The sequence below is a fragment of the Zalophus californianus genome, chromosome 1 (assembly GCF_009762305.2).
Source record: "Zalophus californianus isolate mZalCal1 chromosome 1, mZalCal1.pri.v2, whole genome shotgun sequence".
Classification (NCBI taxonomy): Eukaryota; Metazoa; Chordata; class Mammalia; order Carnivora; family Otariidae; genus Zalophus; species Zalophus californianus.
Window position 1 is genome coordinate 44,969,737 of NC_045595.1, and position 17,780 is coordinate 44,987,516.

The 17,780-nt window shown below is 38.4% G+C and overlaps 1 protein-coding gene across 9 annotated transcripts in view; it reads right to left on the minus strand.

Annotated features, from left to right (window-relative positions):
* The window catches only part of CRBN (cereblon), a 31,389-nt gene that overhangs the window by 5,831 nt on the left and 7,778 nt on the right, over nt 1-17,780 (minus strand). For all 9 annotated transcript variants that reach the window (XM_027582272.1, XM_027582274.1, XM_027582273.2 and 6 more), the window contains one exon: nt 15,106-15,265. In XM_027582272.1, coding sequence (XP_027438073.1) covers nt 15,106-15,265 — 160 coding nt within the window. The remainder of the gene's footprint in view (nt 1-15,105; nt 15,266-17,780) is intronic.

The following is a 17,780-nucleotide window of genomic DNA, read 5'->3' on the forward strand; positions in this document are numbered from 1 at the left end:
AGATAACCCTGTAACAGATGATTTTCTATTAAATTTGACAATCATGTTTTTATATCTTTATATTGTACCTAGAATCCTCTCCTACTGGCAAAATTTAAGTATAAAATTTCAGTGCCAAGCAAACTTAGTAAAATTAAGATGAACTTGAAGAGTGACTAAACATACTTCTGTTGACCACATTATCTGCTTTTATACTATTGATTACTTGTTCAGTATATAAGCAGTGAAAACTCAAAATATCATCCAAATGGTCTTTGTGTAAAACTTTAAATGGCTTTCAAATGAATTACCTTACCACAGGGGCAAACATAAGAAATTCGGCAATTCCAAGAAAACAATGATCATACACTTAAGACTCAACATGATTAAGTCCCCATTTCACAGAATCAGGGAAAGGGGAAAACCACTGCGTATGTCTTCCAATTGTATTTTGGAATCCAAATGAAAGCATGCCTAAAACCATAGAAAAATGTGAATTATACTTAAATTCCAGTGCAATTTCTATGTTTGATGAGAAGGCTTGATAATCATTAAGATGTCAGTCCTCAAAGTATATATTAAATGTAATACCAATGAGACTGGAATTTAGAAGGGTAAGTTAAAGTTGATTTGGAAAAATAAATGTATAAAACCTACCAAGAAAGTTTGGAAAGAGAAGTATTCTAGAGGACACAAAAACATGCCTGAGAGAACGCATTGCAGTAGTGCTGTTAACAACAACAAACTGAAAACAACCTAAATGTCAAGGTACAATAGATTGTTGTGTATGTATGTAAGAGAGGATATGCTGCACCTGATCAAACAAGGCATATCAAACCCACAGAGTATAATGAGTGATTTCATCTTTCTCAATAAAGAAAACAAAACCTACATAGGTACAGATATTCATACTTTTGTAAACTGTCAGACATCGGCCATGACACATGAAAAGTAGGTGGGAACGGAGGAAGGTGGGGACTGTCCCAGAGTGGAAGAGGAAAAGCAAGCTACAAGACTTAACAAAATGAAAGGGAAATCCTATGTTTGTACCTGCAAGACCAAATGAACGGGTATGAAATGGGGTAGGTACACGACATGTAGGAAAGACTTGGCGGACTTGGTTGACAGTTACGAACTAACTCGGGCTGCAGAGCTCACATCCTACTCTCTCCGCATCCTATGGTTTTGAAGACATCCAGAATCTAAAATGAGACAATAACGTTCCCCTTCTGTAACAGCCAGAAATGGGAACTTCAATTGTCAGGGATCAGGATGCTAAGAGGGGTCAAGAGTTTGCTTCAGGGATGATCAGTCTGGAGCTGCCATCAAGGGGACATGATAATCGTTTTCAAGTATTTGAGGGTACTACTACATGGATGAGGATAGACTTGTTTTTCAAGGCTCATGAACCACTGGATTCTTTAATGAGAATTTTTGGTTCAATATAATCCTTCTTGTATTTGAAGCTACCAAAAGATGGGTTTGGGATGGCCTCCAAGTACGTGTTCAAAAAGTGATTTAAGCCAGAAGAGCCAGAACATAAGACACTTAAGTTACTCTCCAATCAGTTCTTTACGTTTCAGACAAAAAAAACTAAGGCTAAGGATTTAAGTCACAGTACAAATAAATACTACAGAATAAACACAGAATAAATACAGAATAAAAACATGCTAAAGCAGCCTATCAGGTAACCCTGACTATTCAGTAATAGCAAAGGCGACCACTGTACATTTCTTACAAAAATTCTGCGTTTGGTAGCATTATCATCCCCATTCTAAAGATAAGGAAACAGAAGCACAGGATGGTAAAACGTGCCCAAGGTCACAGTTCATCAATGGGGAGTTGCTAGGCTGTAAATCCAGGAGTCTGACTCTAACCATTACTCAGATATTAAAAAAATATTTTGAGCACCCAATATGTGTCAGGCATTATCTTGATGCATTTGGGGTATACCAGTGATTAAAACAAAAAAATACTAAAATCATTGTCCTGTAGAGCATTATGTTCTAGTGCAGAGAAGCTTACTTTCTAGTGGTATACTCAGAATTACAAAATGACAAAAATGCAACGAAGCTTCAGTGTGGCTGATTGACACACACTACACACTCCCAGCTCAGTTAATATACACTTAGAATGATGTGAGAATGATCATTTTTGTAATACAAAAGCATATAATTTTATTTGGTACCCATGTCAAGATAAAGAGAAACCAAACCAATTTATTCATCTACAAACATTCCTTCCCATGAGAATATACGGCGAACAGGGCATGGCTGGCTAGTCTACTAAGAACAGCGCAGCGGGTCAGGATGGTTACCACGTGCCCTGCCGCCCACGCATGCTTGGAGAATGTGACCAAGCTGCAATGCAGGTATCTCAGTTCTGTAACTTTTTAAAGTGAGAAGGCCAATAAAATTCTCTTATCAGGATTATCTTAACAGATTCTAAAGTTCCATTTATAGATCAATTAAATATATTTAGCCTCAATATTTGTGATGTGTTTTATACAGTCAACTATACAAACTGAAGAGAAGTATACCAGAAAAGACTAGCTAGCTTGTACAGAGCAGATAATGCCCAAATTTAAGCCATTTCAATATCTCAAATTTAGAAGTCCAATTTAGACTTTTGACACAATAGCAGAGGCTCCTGTCTCATATCTGGGTAATAGTGATGGTAAGTTCTAGCAATTTATGGGCATTCTTCACATATATCAACACCATGACTTAACTTCTTAAAAGGGCTATACCTCAAAAAATTTTAATACTAGCCCCAAAGTTAGGTGCTTAAAAGTGACCAATGACTGATTCTCTAGTGAAGAAGTATTCACTCTGGGAACAGGATTTACTATCGAAAGCAGGCAGAAAGGCCCTTAAAATGAAATCTCTGTTACCCGAACATAATCCATCACATTCTTCCATTTTTAAGCTTCATAACTATAGCTCCAACTTTGCCTTCCAACAATGCGGGATATTAAAAAAATGTGAAGCTCCACTTAAATGGCTCTTTGAAGGGCAACGAAATTGGAAGAGTAATTTAAAAGGCTAAACATGAATAGTAAATCATTACCACTGATACACACAGTGACCAAAGGTGATCATTTACTGTATTAAATCCCATCACAATCTGCAATGTAAATAATGAAAATAATCTATCCAAGTAATTCAATAGCTACTAGTTTTTGTTTCCTTCCTTCTTTTACCAAATCCCTACTTGCGTGTAAAACGGGAGACGGAAGGATATGCTCTTCCCTGCTCTGAGAGTTCTGACCTCCTCCCGGCAGATGCACACACCTACAGGGGTAAGATGTATGCCCGGGAAATCACGACTGTTCGCGGGAGTCCCTGACTACACAGGGCCTACGATTTCAAGACTTTTTTCTTCTTTAGTATAAAAACAGGCAACAGATGCTATTTTTTTTACTGCTCCTATTATTATTCTGGGACAAGACAAAACCAGATTCTGAAGTTCCTATGGGAAGGTGAAGCGATAGTAGCCTTCACAAACACCTTGAAAAAAGAGACCAGTAAGGGGTTACCAGTCATACTTACATTTATAAAAATTATAAATTGTCAACGGTTATAACAGTATTGTGGAGGTACACAAATAGACTGACAACAAAGCAGAAGAGAAAGAATCATGAATTTGGTCTACATGATATCTGGTCTATCAGTAAAGGAAAATATGAGCTTTTCAGAAAATGCTAACAGGACAATAGGGAGCCATCAGGAAAAAAAGTAGAATTGAATTCACACCAGGATAAACCATACGTGGATAAAAGCTTACAAGTTTTGATTTCATTAAAAGCAATGAAATCAACAATCAAAAGTAAAAGATCATTTTTAATATTGTTTAAAAAATAAAGATTCCTCTGTACAAGGAAGTCATTTCTAGCTATAATTCAGAATACAGAGGCATTAACAAAGAAAGGTAAATTCAACTACATAAGAGAAAAAACCTTTCTGTAATGCGCCAAAGACAAAGTCAAAAGACAAGTCACAAACCAGGGAAAATGTTTGGAACCTATTAATTACAGGCAAAGGGATAAGTTTCCTGACGTATGAAAAACTCCTAAAAATCTACAAAGGGCAAATACAATGAACAGATACTTCCCAATAAAGGAAATACAAATTGCTATTCAACACAAAATGTTACATCTCATTCATATCCAAAGAAGTTCAAATTAAACCTCCAACAAGATTCTGTATTTTACTTATCAGATCATCAAAAATTAAGTTGGACACGACACAGTTTGTGAAGCCAGTCATCAGGGTACACATAGCAACAACCTTAGTAAGGTACTTCGAAAATATCTGTCAAAATTACAAATGCAGCTTCCCTATCATCCAATAATCCCATGTCTCAAAATTTATCATAAATATTTACATGTATGAGAGGTCATTGTACACTGTCATCCTTAGGGGATTGGTTATATACATGACAGGGCAGCCACGCAAGAGAACACCGTGCAGCTCTAGCAGCAACAAGGAAGCCGTGCTCCTAAAGCCCACACAGAAGAATCTCCTGGTCCACGACAGTGTGTATCCTTCCACATAAGAAAACAGAACGAAATGAGAGTATTTGTGTCTTCATAGAGAAACTGTGGCAGACTTGGAAACTAACACGTGAGTCCGCATTAGAGGGCCTTGCCCTTTGGAATCAGTGTTCAGTTCTTCCCTGCTCCATATGGGCATGGCTTATAAATTTAGCAAGACTAGAAAGATGAGCTTCGATCACTTTCTTAATTTGTTTCCACCTTTCATTTCTTTTTACATTTCATATTCAACTCTTTTTTGATGAACACAGTAGGGCTGTATAAAGGAACGAAGAGATAGTCTGAGTAAGGAGGGAGTGCACTTAAAAACGTTTACGTCATACTCCCGAGTAGGTTAAAGAAAAGTTTCCTCACTGTGAGAACCCCACTACAATAAACCCAGCGAGGAGTGAAAGGCACTGTGATAGGAAATAAGTAAACTTTAGTTTCAAAGATCAAATCACAGAATAAGGAACATTTCCAGATGGAAGTGAGTTCTGGAAGAGTGTTCCAGATTATACTGGCCTAACTCTTTAGTGATTAGGGACATCTTCTCTGATGCAGCCCTGTCAGAATGGAAGATGACACAGGCATACTTGTGGAAGCTTAATTTTATGTGATTTGGGATGTGCAGTTCTCAACAGCAAATGTGAAGGGAAGCATATGCAAACGGTTTCAAGGTTCACTGAATACACATCAGGAAGACTACACTTCAAGACCCTTTAAGTACCATTTCTGCTGAAAAAGTGTGTGGCAACCTGAGAAGCTTGGGTTGGTTTAGAATCATGTAAGCATCTCCCAATTCTGACTAACTACTCAGATATGGAGACAAATGTATGTACTGCTTCAGACCCTGGTGGGAAATATGAGGCAGATGTGAATAAACTCTATGAAGAGAGGAGTGAATTGAGCCTTAGATCCATCTACAGACAAGCGGTGTTACATGATCCACTCCTGTGGCAAGTCAGCACCCGGCTAAAAGCACGGTAAGCCGAACCACTGAGACAGTACCAATGCACATGGAGTTCCCGCCAAGGGCATCTACCATCCCTTTTCCCTACACTTTGTGACTGGCTCAGAGAGGTCTCCCTAAAGTAGAACAGAGTTTTTAGGTCATCTGCAGTCCAAAATAGATCAGCTTGCAATTTTTCTTGGCCTAGTGATCTAGACCCAAATTTCAGAACCTAACAAACTTTACTCAAGTTTTAAGCAAGGGAACGCGTTTAACAATCTCAAAAATACATGGGATGAAGGAATTCTATTTCCTAAAACCTTTTATGCCTCTCTCCTTCCCTAGCACCTTCTGTTTAGTCTTTGGCAACTCTGAATATGAAAGTAACTGAGTGCTAATGTTTGAGAGTCTAGAATTATTATTATTATTACCAGAGAAGTAAGACAATAGGGGAAAAGAGGACCTAGTTCCAAACAAACATATGTGTCCTTGGTCTTTGCCTGTCTGGCTCTCCTTGCTTGTGGTAAGCCAGTGACAGCCCTGTTGCAAAGGCCTAACTCAGAATTTACTGTGAACAAGCTAAGGTGCTTTAGCCACAGAACAGGAAGACTTCAATCAGTAATTCACACAAAAATTAGAATAAAAAGGCAGTCTTACTCGTTTAACTCATCATGTTCAGGCTTAAGATGGCAAGATCCCACAGACAAGGACACACAGCTGGCACAGAGCACGTTAAGTCAGGAATGAACTACAGTCACGCTCACCCTATGCTTACCACTTCACAAAACAAAGTTAAGATTTTTTAATAGTTAATTTTTAACAACCAATCTTAGTGCAGAAGAATGAACACAACTGTCTAAATACTGGGATGATAAATAGGCAGCACCTTGATGCAGTTTCCTTGCCACATAACATCTCAGTACCACCTGGTGCTGAACACACTATTAGGCATTAAATGACTTAATAAATTCCAAAGCCACTCCCTTGGAGCCCATGTACCTCAGAGTTGACTCTGACATACTTATTTCAACAGTGATATTTAAAATGACCATGATGACAAAATCTTCCACTGTTCTACCATTAAACTAAAACAAGTGTAAAAGTGTATTTAAAGTGTCTGTATCAGGTTTGAAAAAAGAAGGACTGCCTAACTATACAAAAGTTGCCTGCAAACTTAAGGCAGTATCTGTTAAATCTTCAAAAATATTAGTGTCAAGGTGGCGTGGGAATCCTTAAGCAAACTAACATGCTTATTAGATTCCTCTTAGAAACACTTGTTAAAACACACAAAACCATGTCTCAGATTGTCCAACTGATATACAGATTAACAAGATCAAGGAGCCTACAGATACCTGGTTATGAGCCTGCTGACGGCCAAGCAGCCATCCTCACAAGGTCCTCTCTGAAAACTGAATGAATTCTACCTCAAGAACATTAAAAGTGGTGGTACACTGACTAGTGTATAAGACTCCTTTTTCCAAAAAAAAAAAAAAAGACTCCTTTTTTAATTATATCAAACTAGGATTCTATGCTAATTTACTCACAATTAAAACCTGCACTACTTGACAAAGAATAGAGGTGATCAATGCACAATTTTTCAGGTTAAAATAGAAACTGTCTCCATATTTTAAAAAGATAACCTCAAAGAACCTATATTTCCTAAATTTAAAAACGGATAGTCATTTCCTGTAGGCAGAAATTTTATACTTACAACTGATACACCTCAAAAATGAGTAGAAACAGGCTTCATCAATTTTTTTCTAAGAGTGATCTAGCCAAAAGGATAGGATACATGTAAGAATTAATGCCAAAATAAGCAGTGTTTTAAGAGTACATAGTCTCAAGCCAACTTTTGTGGTGTCACCCACCTTGTATAAAAAGATAGATAAAAAGCTTTCCTTTCAGAAGTCCAGAAGAATTGAAACACACGACTACTATGTGCTACTCGAAACTCTTCTTTAAGGTAATGTGTTTGTGATTCAAGAGCCAAACATCTGATATGATGGTAAGAGATTTAGAAAGAGATTCCTCCAGAACTAAAAATCACAAGCTATTAACTAATACAAAACTGACAGGCATAAAAGCAAGAACACCTTACAGTATTGTGACATTTTAATATATATGCAAACTGCTTTTACATAAATGGCTGCCCATGAACTTTTCAGAAGCTCTAGCTTTGACCAAATGCGCTAGAGTATTACCACAGAAGGTGTCTGGGGAATGAATCATGAGAGCTGTTTGTGCTCCTTTCTTAAATACAGGAAAAAAAGCAACTTGTCTTCATTTTTTGAAGATGCATAAAAAATCAGTTTGGGGGGAGGAGAAAGATGGTGGAGGAGTAGGAGACCTAAATTTCATCTGGTCTCAGGAATTCAGCTGATGGGGATCAAACCATTCTAAACACCTACAAACTCAACAGATCGAAGAGGAGAGTAGCAACAACTCTCTGAACAGAGAAGCGACCACTTACTGGAAGGTAGGACGTGCGGAGAAGTGAATCCGAGGCAATATTCGGGAGGATAGACGGCGGGGGAAGGGGCCTCCATTGGCCGCTTCTGGCAAGTGCTAGAGCCGCGGAGCACAAAATCGGAACTTTTAGAAGTCGGCTCCGCTGAGGGACGTCGCTCCAGTGGCTAAGCGGGGGGTGGAACCCTCGCGGGACAGTGTGGTCTCAGGACCCTCGGGGTCACAGAAAGACCGGGGGTGCCTGAGTGCGGCAGAGCTCCCAGGTATTGGAGCGGGGAAGCCGGCTGCAGAGACGGAGCTGAGGCACGGGCTCTCAGCTCAGGGTTGCCATAAACTGTCAACCACGGCAGTCGGGCCACTGCTCCTCCAGCAGGGACCCAACAAGCGGCAGAGCCGGGGAGACTCCCCTTCCTCCACCGGGAGGAGTGGCGCAGGAGCGCACCGCAGGGATCTGCTGGGTTTGGAGACTCCACACGGGGTCGGGAGCCAGAGATAGAAACGCTTGGTCACAGGCCGGGTGAGCACGGAGTGCGGCCGGAGACCGGGGAGACGGGAGTGATTGACTGCTTTTCCCTGGGGGCGCACTGAGGAGCGGGGCCCCGAGTTCTCAGCTCCTCCAGGACCGAGATTGGGAGGCCGCCATTTTCACTCTTGTCCTCCAACGCCGTACGAAAAGCTTGCAGGGAACAAAAGCTCCTGAGAGCAAACCCGAGCAGATTGCTTAGCCTGGACCGACAAGGGCGGGGCAATTCTGCCTCCGGCAAAGATATTTGGGAACCATGGCAATAGGCCCCTCCCCAAGAAGATCAGCAAGAACAGCCAGCAAGCCAAGTTGACTGATCAATGAGAACGGCAGAACTCCAGTACTAGGGGAATACAGCACATAGAATTCATGGCTTTTTTCCCATGATTCTCTAGTCTTTCAAAGTTAATTTTTTTAATTCTCTTTAATTTTTCTTTTCCCCTTTTTCAACCAACATCTTATCAATCCCTTTTTTAAAAATCTTTTTTATTTTTCATTGTTAGAGTCATGTTCTATGCCTCCATAGCAGTTAACCTTATTTTTGGTATGTATGTATGTATATTTACATATATATGTGTGTGTGTGTGTGTACACACACACACACACACATATATATAAGTTGTTCTCTCTTTAAAATTTTGGGATAAAGTTTCTTCTAACAGACCAAAATATACCAAAATATACCCTAAATCTCTAGTGTTCTAGTCTCCTACCTGATCACATTCTCTTTTTTTTAATTCCTCTTCTTTCTTTTTTCAACCAACTTCTTATCTTATAAACTCCTTTTATAAAATCTTTTTTTTTTTTTTTTTTTTTTTTAAATATTTTATTTATTTATTTGAGAGAGAGAATGAGATAGAGCGTGAGAGGGGGGAGGGTCAGAGGGAGAAGCAGACTCCCTGCTCAGCAGGGAGCCCAATGCGGGACTCGATCCCGGGACTCCAGGATCATGACCTGAGCCGAAGGCAGTCGCTTAACCAACTGAGCCACCCAGGCACCCTATAAAATCTTTTATAATTATCATTATTACAGTCATATTCCAACCCTTCATTGTATTTACCCTTATTTTTGCACAAATATAAGTTTTCTTTCTTTAAAATTTTGGGAGGCACTTTCTTCTAACAGACCAAAATACGCCCAAAATCTAGTGTGTGGCACGGATCTATGCACCAGTCTGATCATATTTGATCACATTCTTTTTTTTTCTTTTATATTTTTCTTTTTCTTTTTTCTTTCTTTCCCTTTCTTCTTCCCCAGTTTCAAGTCTCTTCTGATTTGTTTAGTGTATATTTTTCTGGGGTTGTTGTTACTCTGCTAGCATTTTGTTCTCTCATTCATTTATTGTACTCTGAACAAAATGACAAGACAGAAAAAATAACCTCCAAAGAAAGAACAAGAGGCAGTACCGACTGCCAGGGACCTAATCAATACAGACATTAGTAAGATGTCGGAATTAGAGTTCAGAATGACGATTTTAAAGATACTAGCTGGGCTTGAAAAAAGCATGGAAGACATTAGAGAAACGCTTTCTGGAGAAATAAAAGAACTAAAATCTAACCAAGTCAAAATGAAAGAGGCTATTAATGAAGTGGAATAAAAAATGGAGGCTCTAACTGCTAGGATAAATGAGGCAGAAGAGAGAATTAGTGATACAGAAGACCAAATGATGGAAAATAAAGAAACTGAGAAAAAGAGAGATAAACAACTACTGGATCACGAGGCCAGAATTCGAGAGATAAGTGATACCATAAGACGAAACAATATTAGAATAATTGGGATCCCAGAAGAAGAAAGAGAGAGAGGAGCAGAAGGTATACTGGAGCAAATTACAGCAGAGAACTTCCCTAATTTGGGGAAGGAAACAGACATCAAAATCCAGAAGGCACAGAGAACCCCCCTCTAAAATCAATAAAAGTAGGTCAACACCCCGACATCTAATAGAAAAACTTACGAGTCTCAGAGACAAAGAGAAAATTGTGAGAGCAGCTTGGGAAAAGAGATGTGTAACCTACAATGGTAGAAACATTAGATTGGCAACAGACCTATCCACAGAAACCTGGCAGGCCAGAAAGGACTGGCATGATAAATTCAAAGCACTGAATGAGAAAAATATGCAGCCAAGAATACAGCTAGGCTATCACTGAAAATAGAAGGAGAGATAAAAAGCTTCCAGGACAAACAAAAACTAAAGGAATCTGCAAACACAAAACCAGTCCTACAAGAAATATTGAAAGGGGTCCTCTAAGCAAAGAGAGAGCCTAAAAGTAACAGACCAGAAAGGAACACAGACAACATACAGTAACAGTAATCTTACAGGCAATACAATGGCACTAAATTCATATCTTTCAATAGTTACCCTGAATGTAAATGGGCTAAATACCCAATCAAAAGACACAGGGTATCAGATTGGATAAAAAAACAAGAGCCAGCGATATGCTATCTGCAAGAGACTCATTTTAGACCCCAAAACACCTCCAGATTGAAAGTGAGGGGGTGGAAAACCAATTATGGACACCAAAAGAAAGCTGGAGTGGCAATCCTTATATCAGACAAATTAGATTTTAAACCAAAGACTATAATAAGAGATGAGGAAGGACACTATATCCTACCTAAAGGGTCATTCCAACAAGAAGATCTAAGAATTGTAAATATCGATGTCCCTACCATGGGAGCAGCCAATTATATAAGCCAATTAATAACAAAAGCAAAGAAACACATTGACAACAATACAATAACAGTGTGGGACTTTAACACCCCTCTGACTGAAATGGACAGATCATCTAAGCAAAAGATCAACAAGGAAATAAAGACTTTAAATGACACACTGGACCAAATGGACTTCACAGATATATTCAGAGCATTCCATCCCAAAGCAACAGAAGACATCTTCTTCTCTAGTGCCCATGGAACATTCTCCAGAATAGATGACATCCTAGGTCACAAATCCAGTCTCAAACAGTACCAAAAGATTGGGATCATTCCCTGCATATTTTCAGACCACAGTGCTTTGAAACTAGAACTCAATCACAAGAGAAAAGTCGGAAAGAACTCAAATACATGGAAGCTAAATAGCATCCTACTAAAGAGTGAATGGGTCAACCAGGAAATTAAAGAATTAAAAGAATTCATGGAAACCAATGAAAATGAAAACACAACTGTTCAAAATCCTTGGGATACAGCAAAGGCAGTCCTAAGAGGAAAGTATATAGCAATACAAGCCTTTCTCAAGAAACAAGAAAGGTCTCAAATACACAACCTAACCCTACACCTAAAAGGAGCTGGAGAAAGAACAGCAAATAAAGCCTAAACCCAGCAAGAGAAGAGAAATAATAAAGATCAGAGCAGAAATCACAGAAACCAAAACAACAGTAGAACAGATCAACGAAACCAGGAGCTGGTTCTTTGAAAGAATTAGTAAGATTGATAAGCCCCTGGCCAGACTTATCAAAAAGAAAAGAGAAAGGACCCAAATAAATAAAATCATGAATGAAAGAGGAGAGATGATAACCAACACCAAAGAAATACAAACAATTATAAGAACATATTATGAGCAACCATATGCCACCATATTAGATAATGTGGAAGAAATGGATACATTCCTAGAGATGTATCGACTACCAAAACTGAACCAGGAAGAAACAGAAAACTTGAACAGACCTATAACCACTAAGGAAATTGAAGCAGTCATCAAAAATCTCCCAACAAAAAAAGCCCAGGGCCAGATAGCTTCCCAGGGGAATTCTACCAAACATTTAAAGAAGAATTAATACCTATTTTTCATAAACTGTTCCAAAAAATTGAAATGGAAGGAAAACTTCCAAACTCGTTTTATGAGGCCACCATTACCCTGATCCCAAAGCCAGACAAAGAACCCATCACAAAGAAGAATTACAGACCAATATCCTTGATGAACATGGATGCAAAAACTCTCACCACAATACTAGCCAATAGGATCCAACAGTACATTAAAAGGATTATTCACCACGACCAAGTGGCATTTATCCCTGGGCTGCAAGGTTGGTTCAACATCTGCAATCAATCAATGTGATACAATACACTAATAAAAGAACAAGAACCACATGATTCTCTAAATAAATGCAGAAAAAGCATTTGAGAAAATACAGCATCCTTTCTTGATCAAAACTCTTCAGAGTATAGGGATAGAGGATACATAGCTCAATATCCTAAAAGCCATCTATGAAAAATCCACAGTGAATATCATTTTTGATGGGGAAAAACTGAGAGCTTTCCCCGTAAGGTCAGGAACACGGCAGGGAAGGCCACTATCACCACTGCTATTCAACACAGTACTAGAAATCCTAGCCACAGACTAGGAACAACCAGGAATCAGACAACAAAAAGAAATAAAAGGCATCCAAACTGGCAAAGAAGTCAAACTTTCACTCTTTGCAGATGATATGATACTGTACGTGGAAAATCCAAAAGACTCCACCCCAAAACTGCTAGAACTCATGCAGTAATTCAGTAAAGTGGCAGGATATAAAACCAATGCACAGAAATCAGTGGCATTCCTGTCCACCACCACCAAGACAGAAGAAAGAGAAATTAAGGAGTCAATCCCATTTACAATTGCACCCCAAACCATAAGATACCTAGGAATAAATCTAGCCAAAGAGGCAAAGAATCTGTACTCAAAAAACTAGAAAATACTCATGAAAGAAATTGAGGAAGACACAAAGAAATGGAAAAACGTCCCATGCTCATGGATGGGAAGAACAAATATTGTGAAGATGTCAATGCTACCTAGAGCAATCTACACATTCAATGCAATCCCCATCAAAATACCATCCACTTTTTTCAAAGAAATGGAACAAATAATCCTAAAATTTGTATGGAACCAGAAAAGACCCCAGATAGCCAGTGGAATGTTGAAAAAGAAAAGCAAAACCGATGGCATCACAATTCCGGACTTCAAGCTCTACTACAAAGCTGTCATCATCAAGACAGTAGAGTACTGGCACAAAAACAGACACATAGATCAATGGAACAGAATCGAGAGCCCAGAAATGGACCCTCAACTCTATGGTCAACTCATCTTCGACAAAGCAGGAAAGAATGTCCAATGGAAAAAAGACAGTCTCTTCAACAAATGGTGCTGGGAAAACTGGACAGCCACATGCAGAAGAATGAAACTGGACCATTTCCTTACACCACACACAAAAATAGACTCCAAATGGTTGAAAGACCTAAATGTGAAAGAGGAGTCCATCAAAATCCTAAAGGAGAACACAGGCAGCAACCTCTTCGACCTCAGCCGCAGCAACTTCTTCCCAGAAACATTGCCAAAGGCAAGGGAAGCAAGGGCAAAAATGAACTATTGGGACTTCATCAAGATAAAAAGCTTTTGCACAGCAAAAGAAACAGTCAACAAAATCTAAAGACAACCAACAGGTTGGGATACTTGCAAATGACATATCAGATAAAGGGCTAGTATCCAAAATCTATAAAGAACTTATCAAACTCAACACCCAAAGAACAAATGATCCAATCAAAAGGTGGGCAGAAGACATGAACAGACATTTTTCCAAAGAAGACATCCAAATGGCCGACAGACACCTGAAAAAGTGCTCAACATCGCTCGGCATCAGGGAAATCCAAATCAAAACCTCAATGAGATACCACCTCACATCAGTCAGAATGGCTAAAATTAACAAGTCAGGAAACGACAGATGTTGGCGGGGATGTGGAGAAGGGGAACCCTCCTACACTGCTGGTGGGAATGCAAGCTGGTGCAGCCACTCTGGAAAACAGTATGGAGGGTCCTCAAACAGTTGAAAATAGAGCTACCATACGACCCGGCAACTGCACTACTGGGTATTTACCCCAAAGATACAAATGTAGGGATCCGAAGGGGTACATGCACCCCAATGTTTATAGCAGCAATGTCCACAATAGCCAAACTATGGAAAGAGCCAAGATGTCCATTGACAGATGAATGGATAAAGAAGACGTGGTATATATATATATATATATATATATATATATATATATATATATATATATATATACACACAATAGAATATTATGCAGCCATCAAAAGGAATGAAATCTTGCCATCTGTAACGACGTGGATAGAACTGGAGGGTGTTATGCTGAGCAAAATAAGTCAATCAGAGAAAGACATGTATCATATGATGTCACTGATATGAGGAAGTCTTAATCTCAGGAAATAAACTGAGGGTTGCTGGAGTGGTGGGTGGGGGTGGGAGGGATGGGGTGATTGGGTGACAGACATTGGGGAGGGTATGTGCTATGGTGACCGCTGTGAATTGTGTAAGACTGTTGAATCACAGACCTGTACCTCTGAAACAAATAATACATTATATGTTAAAAAAAAAAAAGATAGTAGGAAGGGAAAAATGAAGTGGGGGAGATCGGAGGGGGAGACGAACCATGAGAGACGATGGACTCTGAGAAACAAACTGAGGGTTCTAGAGGGGAGGGTGGTGGAGGGATGGGTTAGCCTGGTGATGGGTATTAAAGAGGGCACGTACTGAATGGAGCACTGGGTGTTATACGCAAACAATGAATCATGGAACACTCTATGAAAAACTAATGATTTAATGTATGGCGATTAACATAATAAAAAAATGTTATTTCCCACCAAAAAAAAAAAAATCAGTTTCTCACCTTCTGGTATTTCTGCCACCATTTATATGAATACTGGTCTTCCCATGAGACAGGTTTTGAAGGAAATATCTGGCATTTATTGAGGGATTCTAACTGAACTGCAGACATGGTTGAAGGCAACACACATTCAGGAAGAATTTGCACTTTAGCTTGCTGGATTCTAAAATAAAGAGAATGAAATATGGTGTTCATTTTTAAAATAAACTAACTCAAACTTTAAGTTTCTAAACATTATGGGTAGTTTTAAATACCAAGATTTTCAGTTTTCTTTTTTAAACACATCCATAAGATACTGTTAAGATGCAAGAATTTTGAGAATATCTGTATTTCATAAATCATACCAAAGTTAAAATCAAAGATAACCTAAAGCATGGATTTTCAGTCTCACTGTGAAATGCAAAGGGAGATCTGTATATTTCAGATAGAGTCTATTAATGAAATAAAATTTAAAAAAATAAATATACAACCATCTACTACTGCTTGATACTTCTAAATTAGTTTCTTAGACATTCTTAAATACCCTATCCCTCGCAGCTCCCCATCTGCTGCCGGGCTCTTACACCTGTCCCTTCTCCTAAGTCTAATCTAACTGGAGGAGTAGGTAGAGAAAGGAATAGAAAATCAAGAACTATTTATGTGGATAGTTAAAATAAGACTACAGAATTACATGTAGCCTATATCTGTATGTGCATTCTTTTTCTCCTTCTCAAACATTTAACTTGAAAATGCAGAATCAAAATATGTGTATTATCTTTTTTTAATCCTAAAAATTACTTAAACTCCCATGAGAGTGAAGTCACCATTTCCAGATTGCTACTTGAGAATATCATAACTGCAAACATCTTATCAGGAACAAATGCCAACAGGAACACTGTACGTATGAGCTATTTTCTTTTGAAGCATTTCTCCTAGAGTACAGCTCGTGAAATGTAGAATGTATTAGTACATTCAAATGCTGGAAGAAATCACTGTCAGACTGACAAAATTCAATGTATTAAAGTCTCTGCTTAATTATTAATTATGTTTAGAAATTCTCAAGTGGTTTTTCATATTAATTACTGCCTTGACCCACGAAAAGTTAGGAATGAAATTTTGATACTTCTATTTATTTATTAAATAAAAATAGCTAACTTGGTTAGACTTATTCAACTAACTTCATTTCTTTCCTGGAAGCTCAAATTTATGTATGCATAACTTTGGAAAATGTTAAAAAAACAAACATGTTCAAACTATATTCAAATGTTCTTACATTATTAGAGCTCGTTTAAAACAAATAAAATCTCTATTTTCTTCACCTGTCCACATGAACACAAATACTTACAATCATATTTTTAGAACAAAAGTGTGTACCTTTCTAAAGAAATGTTTAGAAATCTGATTCTTCTTTAAGGTCATCAGTAACTAAATTATGAATGATGTTTAACTCAACTATCATGTAAGATTTTATTGTATTACAATAAAAACATCAATGTCACTGAAAGATTGGCTTACTGATGATCCTTTTACTGATCAGTCTGCAGTACCACCTGTCTGAACTGCCTTTCAGGACTGAGCAATGCTCTCCGCTACTTTTGCTAGACATGCCTGGGGCCTGCTGCACATAGGGGCTAGCTCTCCCACCTGCTGGGTTCTGTTTTTAACAAAACTTTTGTTTCTTCCCAACCTGTTTATAGCAGTTGTTTTGTGATTATCGTTTATATAAGTATTATAATTTATTTTAATTTATGTAAGTATTATAATTTATGTAAGTATTATAAAATTTATGTAAGTATTATAAAAACCAATGAAACGTGACTTAAATAAAATGGCTTTAATGAATAAAGTTGAGCAATAAAAACTGCTTTCAAATTAGGTTCAGACAGTTCTAATAATTCAGATGATTATTGGTTTCAGTTATGACAGGTAAGAGAACTTGTCCTGTAATTCCAAATAGGGCATTAATCTCTTTCTTTCTACATGCTAAGAAATCCTCAGTTATTTCTGAAGGGTTCTACAGTGATTCAATGACACACTTCTACTTTTTAATTAACCTTCCAAAAATAACACAACAAAACCTTCCATGTGTTCAGAAAATGCCAAAGAAATAAAGACTCTTAACTTAGAAAAGGTCAGAAGGCAGCACCATAGTTTTTAAATGAAGCGTCATTTACGTAAAAGACAGATGACTATTATCCAGCACTACCTGACTGGAGAAAAGGAAACTGGCTTGAGTTTCAAGGTGCTATGGAGGAGTTCAGGTAGAGTACGAGGAGCACCAGTTTGGAAGTCAGGGGACCTAGAACCAACCACCTGTTGCTTACTAGCTGCATCACTGTAGGCAAATCACTTCATCTCTCTAGTATTTAGTTGTCGTATTTGGAAAAAGAGGAAATTGCCCTGTATTATCTCCATCTCACCATTTCTACTGAAGGGAGTTACAGAGCAGAGGGGAAAGGCAACCACAGAAATCTCACTCCATGGAAGCCTTTTATAGTAAGAAAGACTCACCTCTGTGAGAGGTCTTAGCAGTGGGTCTATGGAATAATAAAGAGAACGTGCCCTTGCCAAGTCTTGTCTAACCCTATCAGTTCCACGTTTATCTTCACTAGAGTCAAACATAGTCTTTGACCCGTTTTCAGAGTTAACGGTCTACTGCCATCTTGTGTTGAAAATAGTTTTTCCGCAATCAAAAGTCA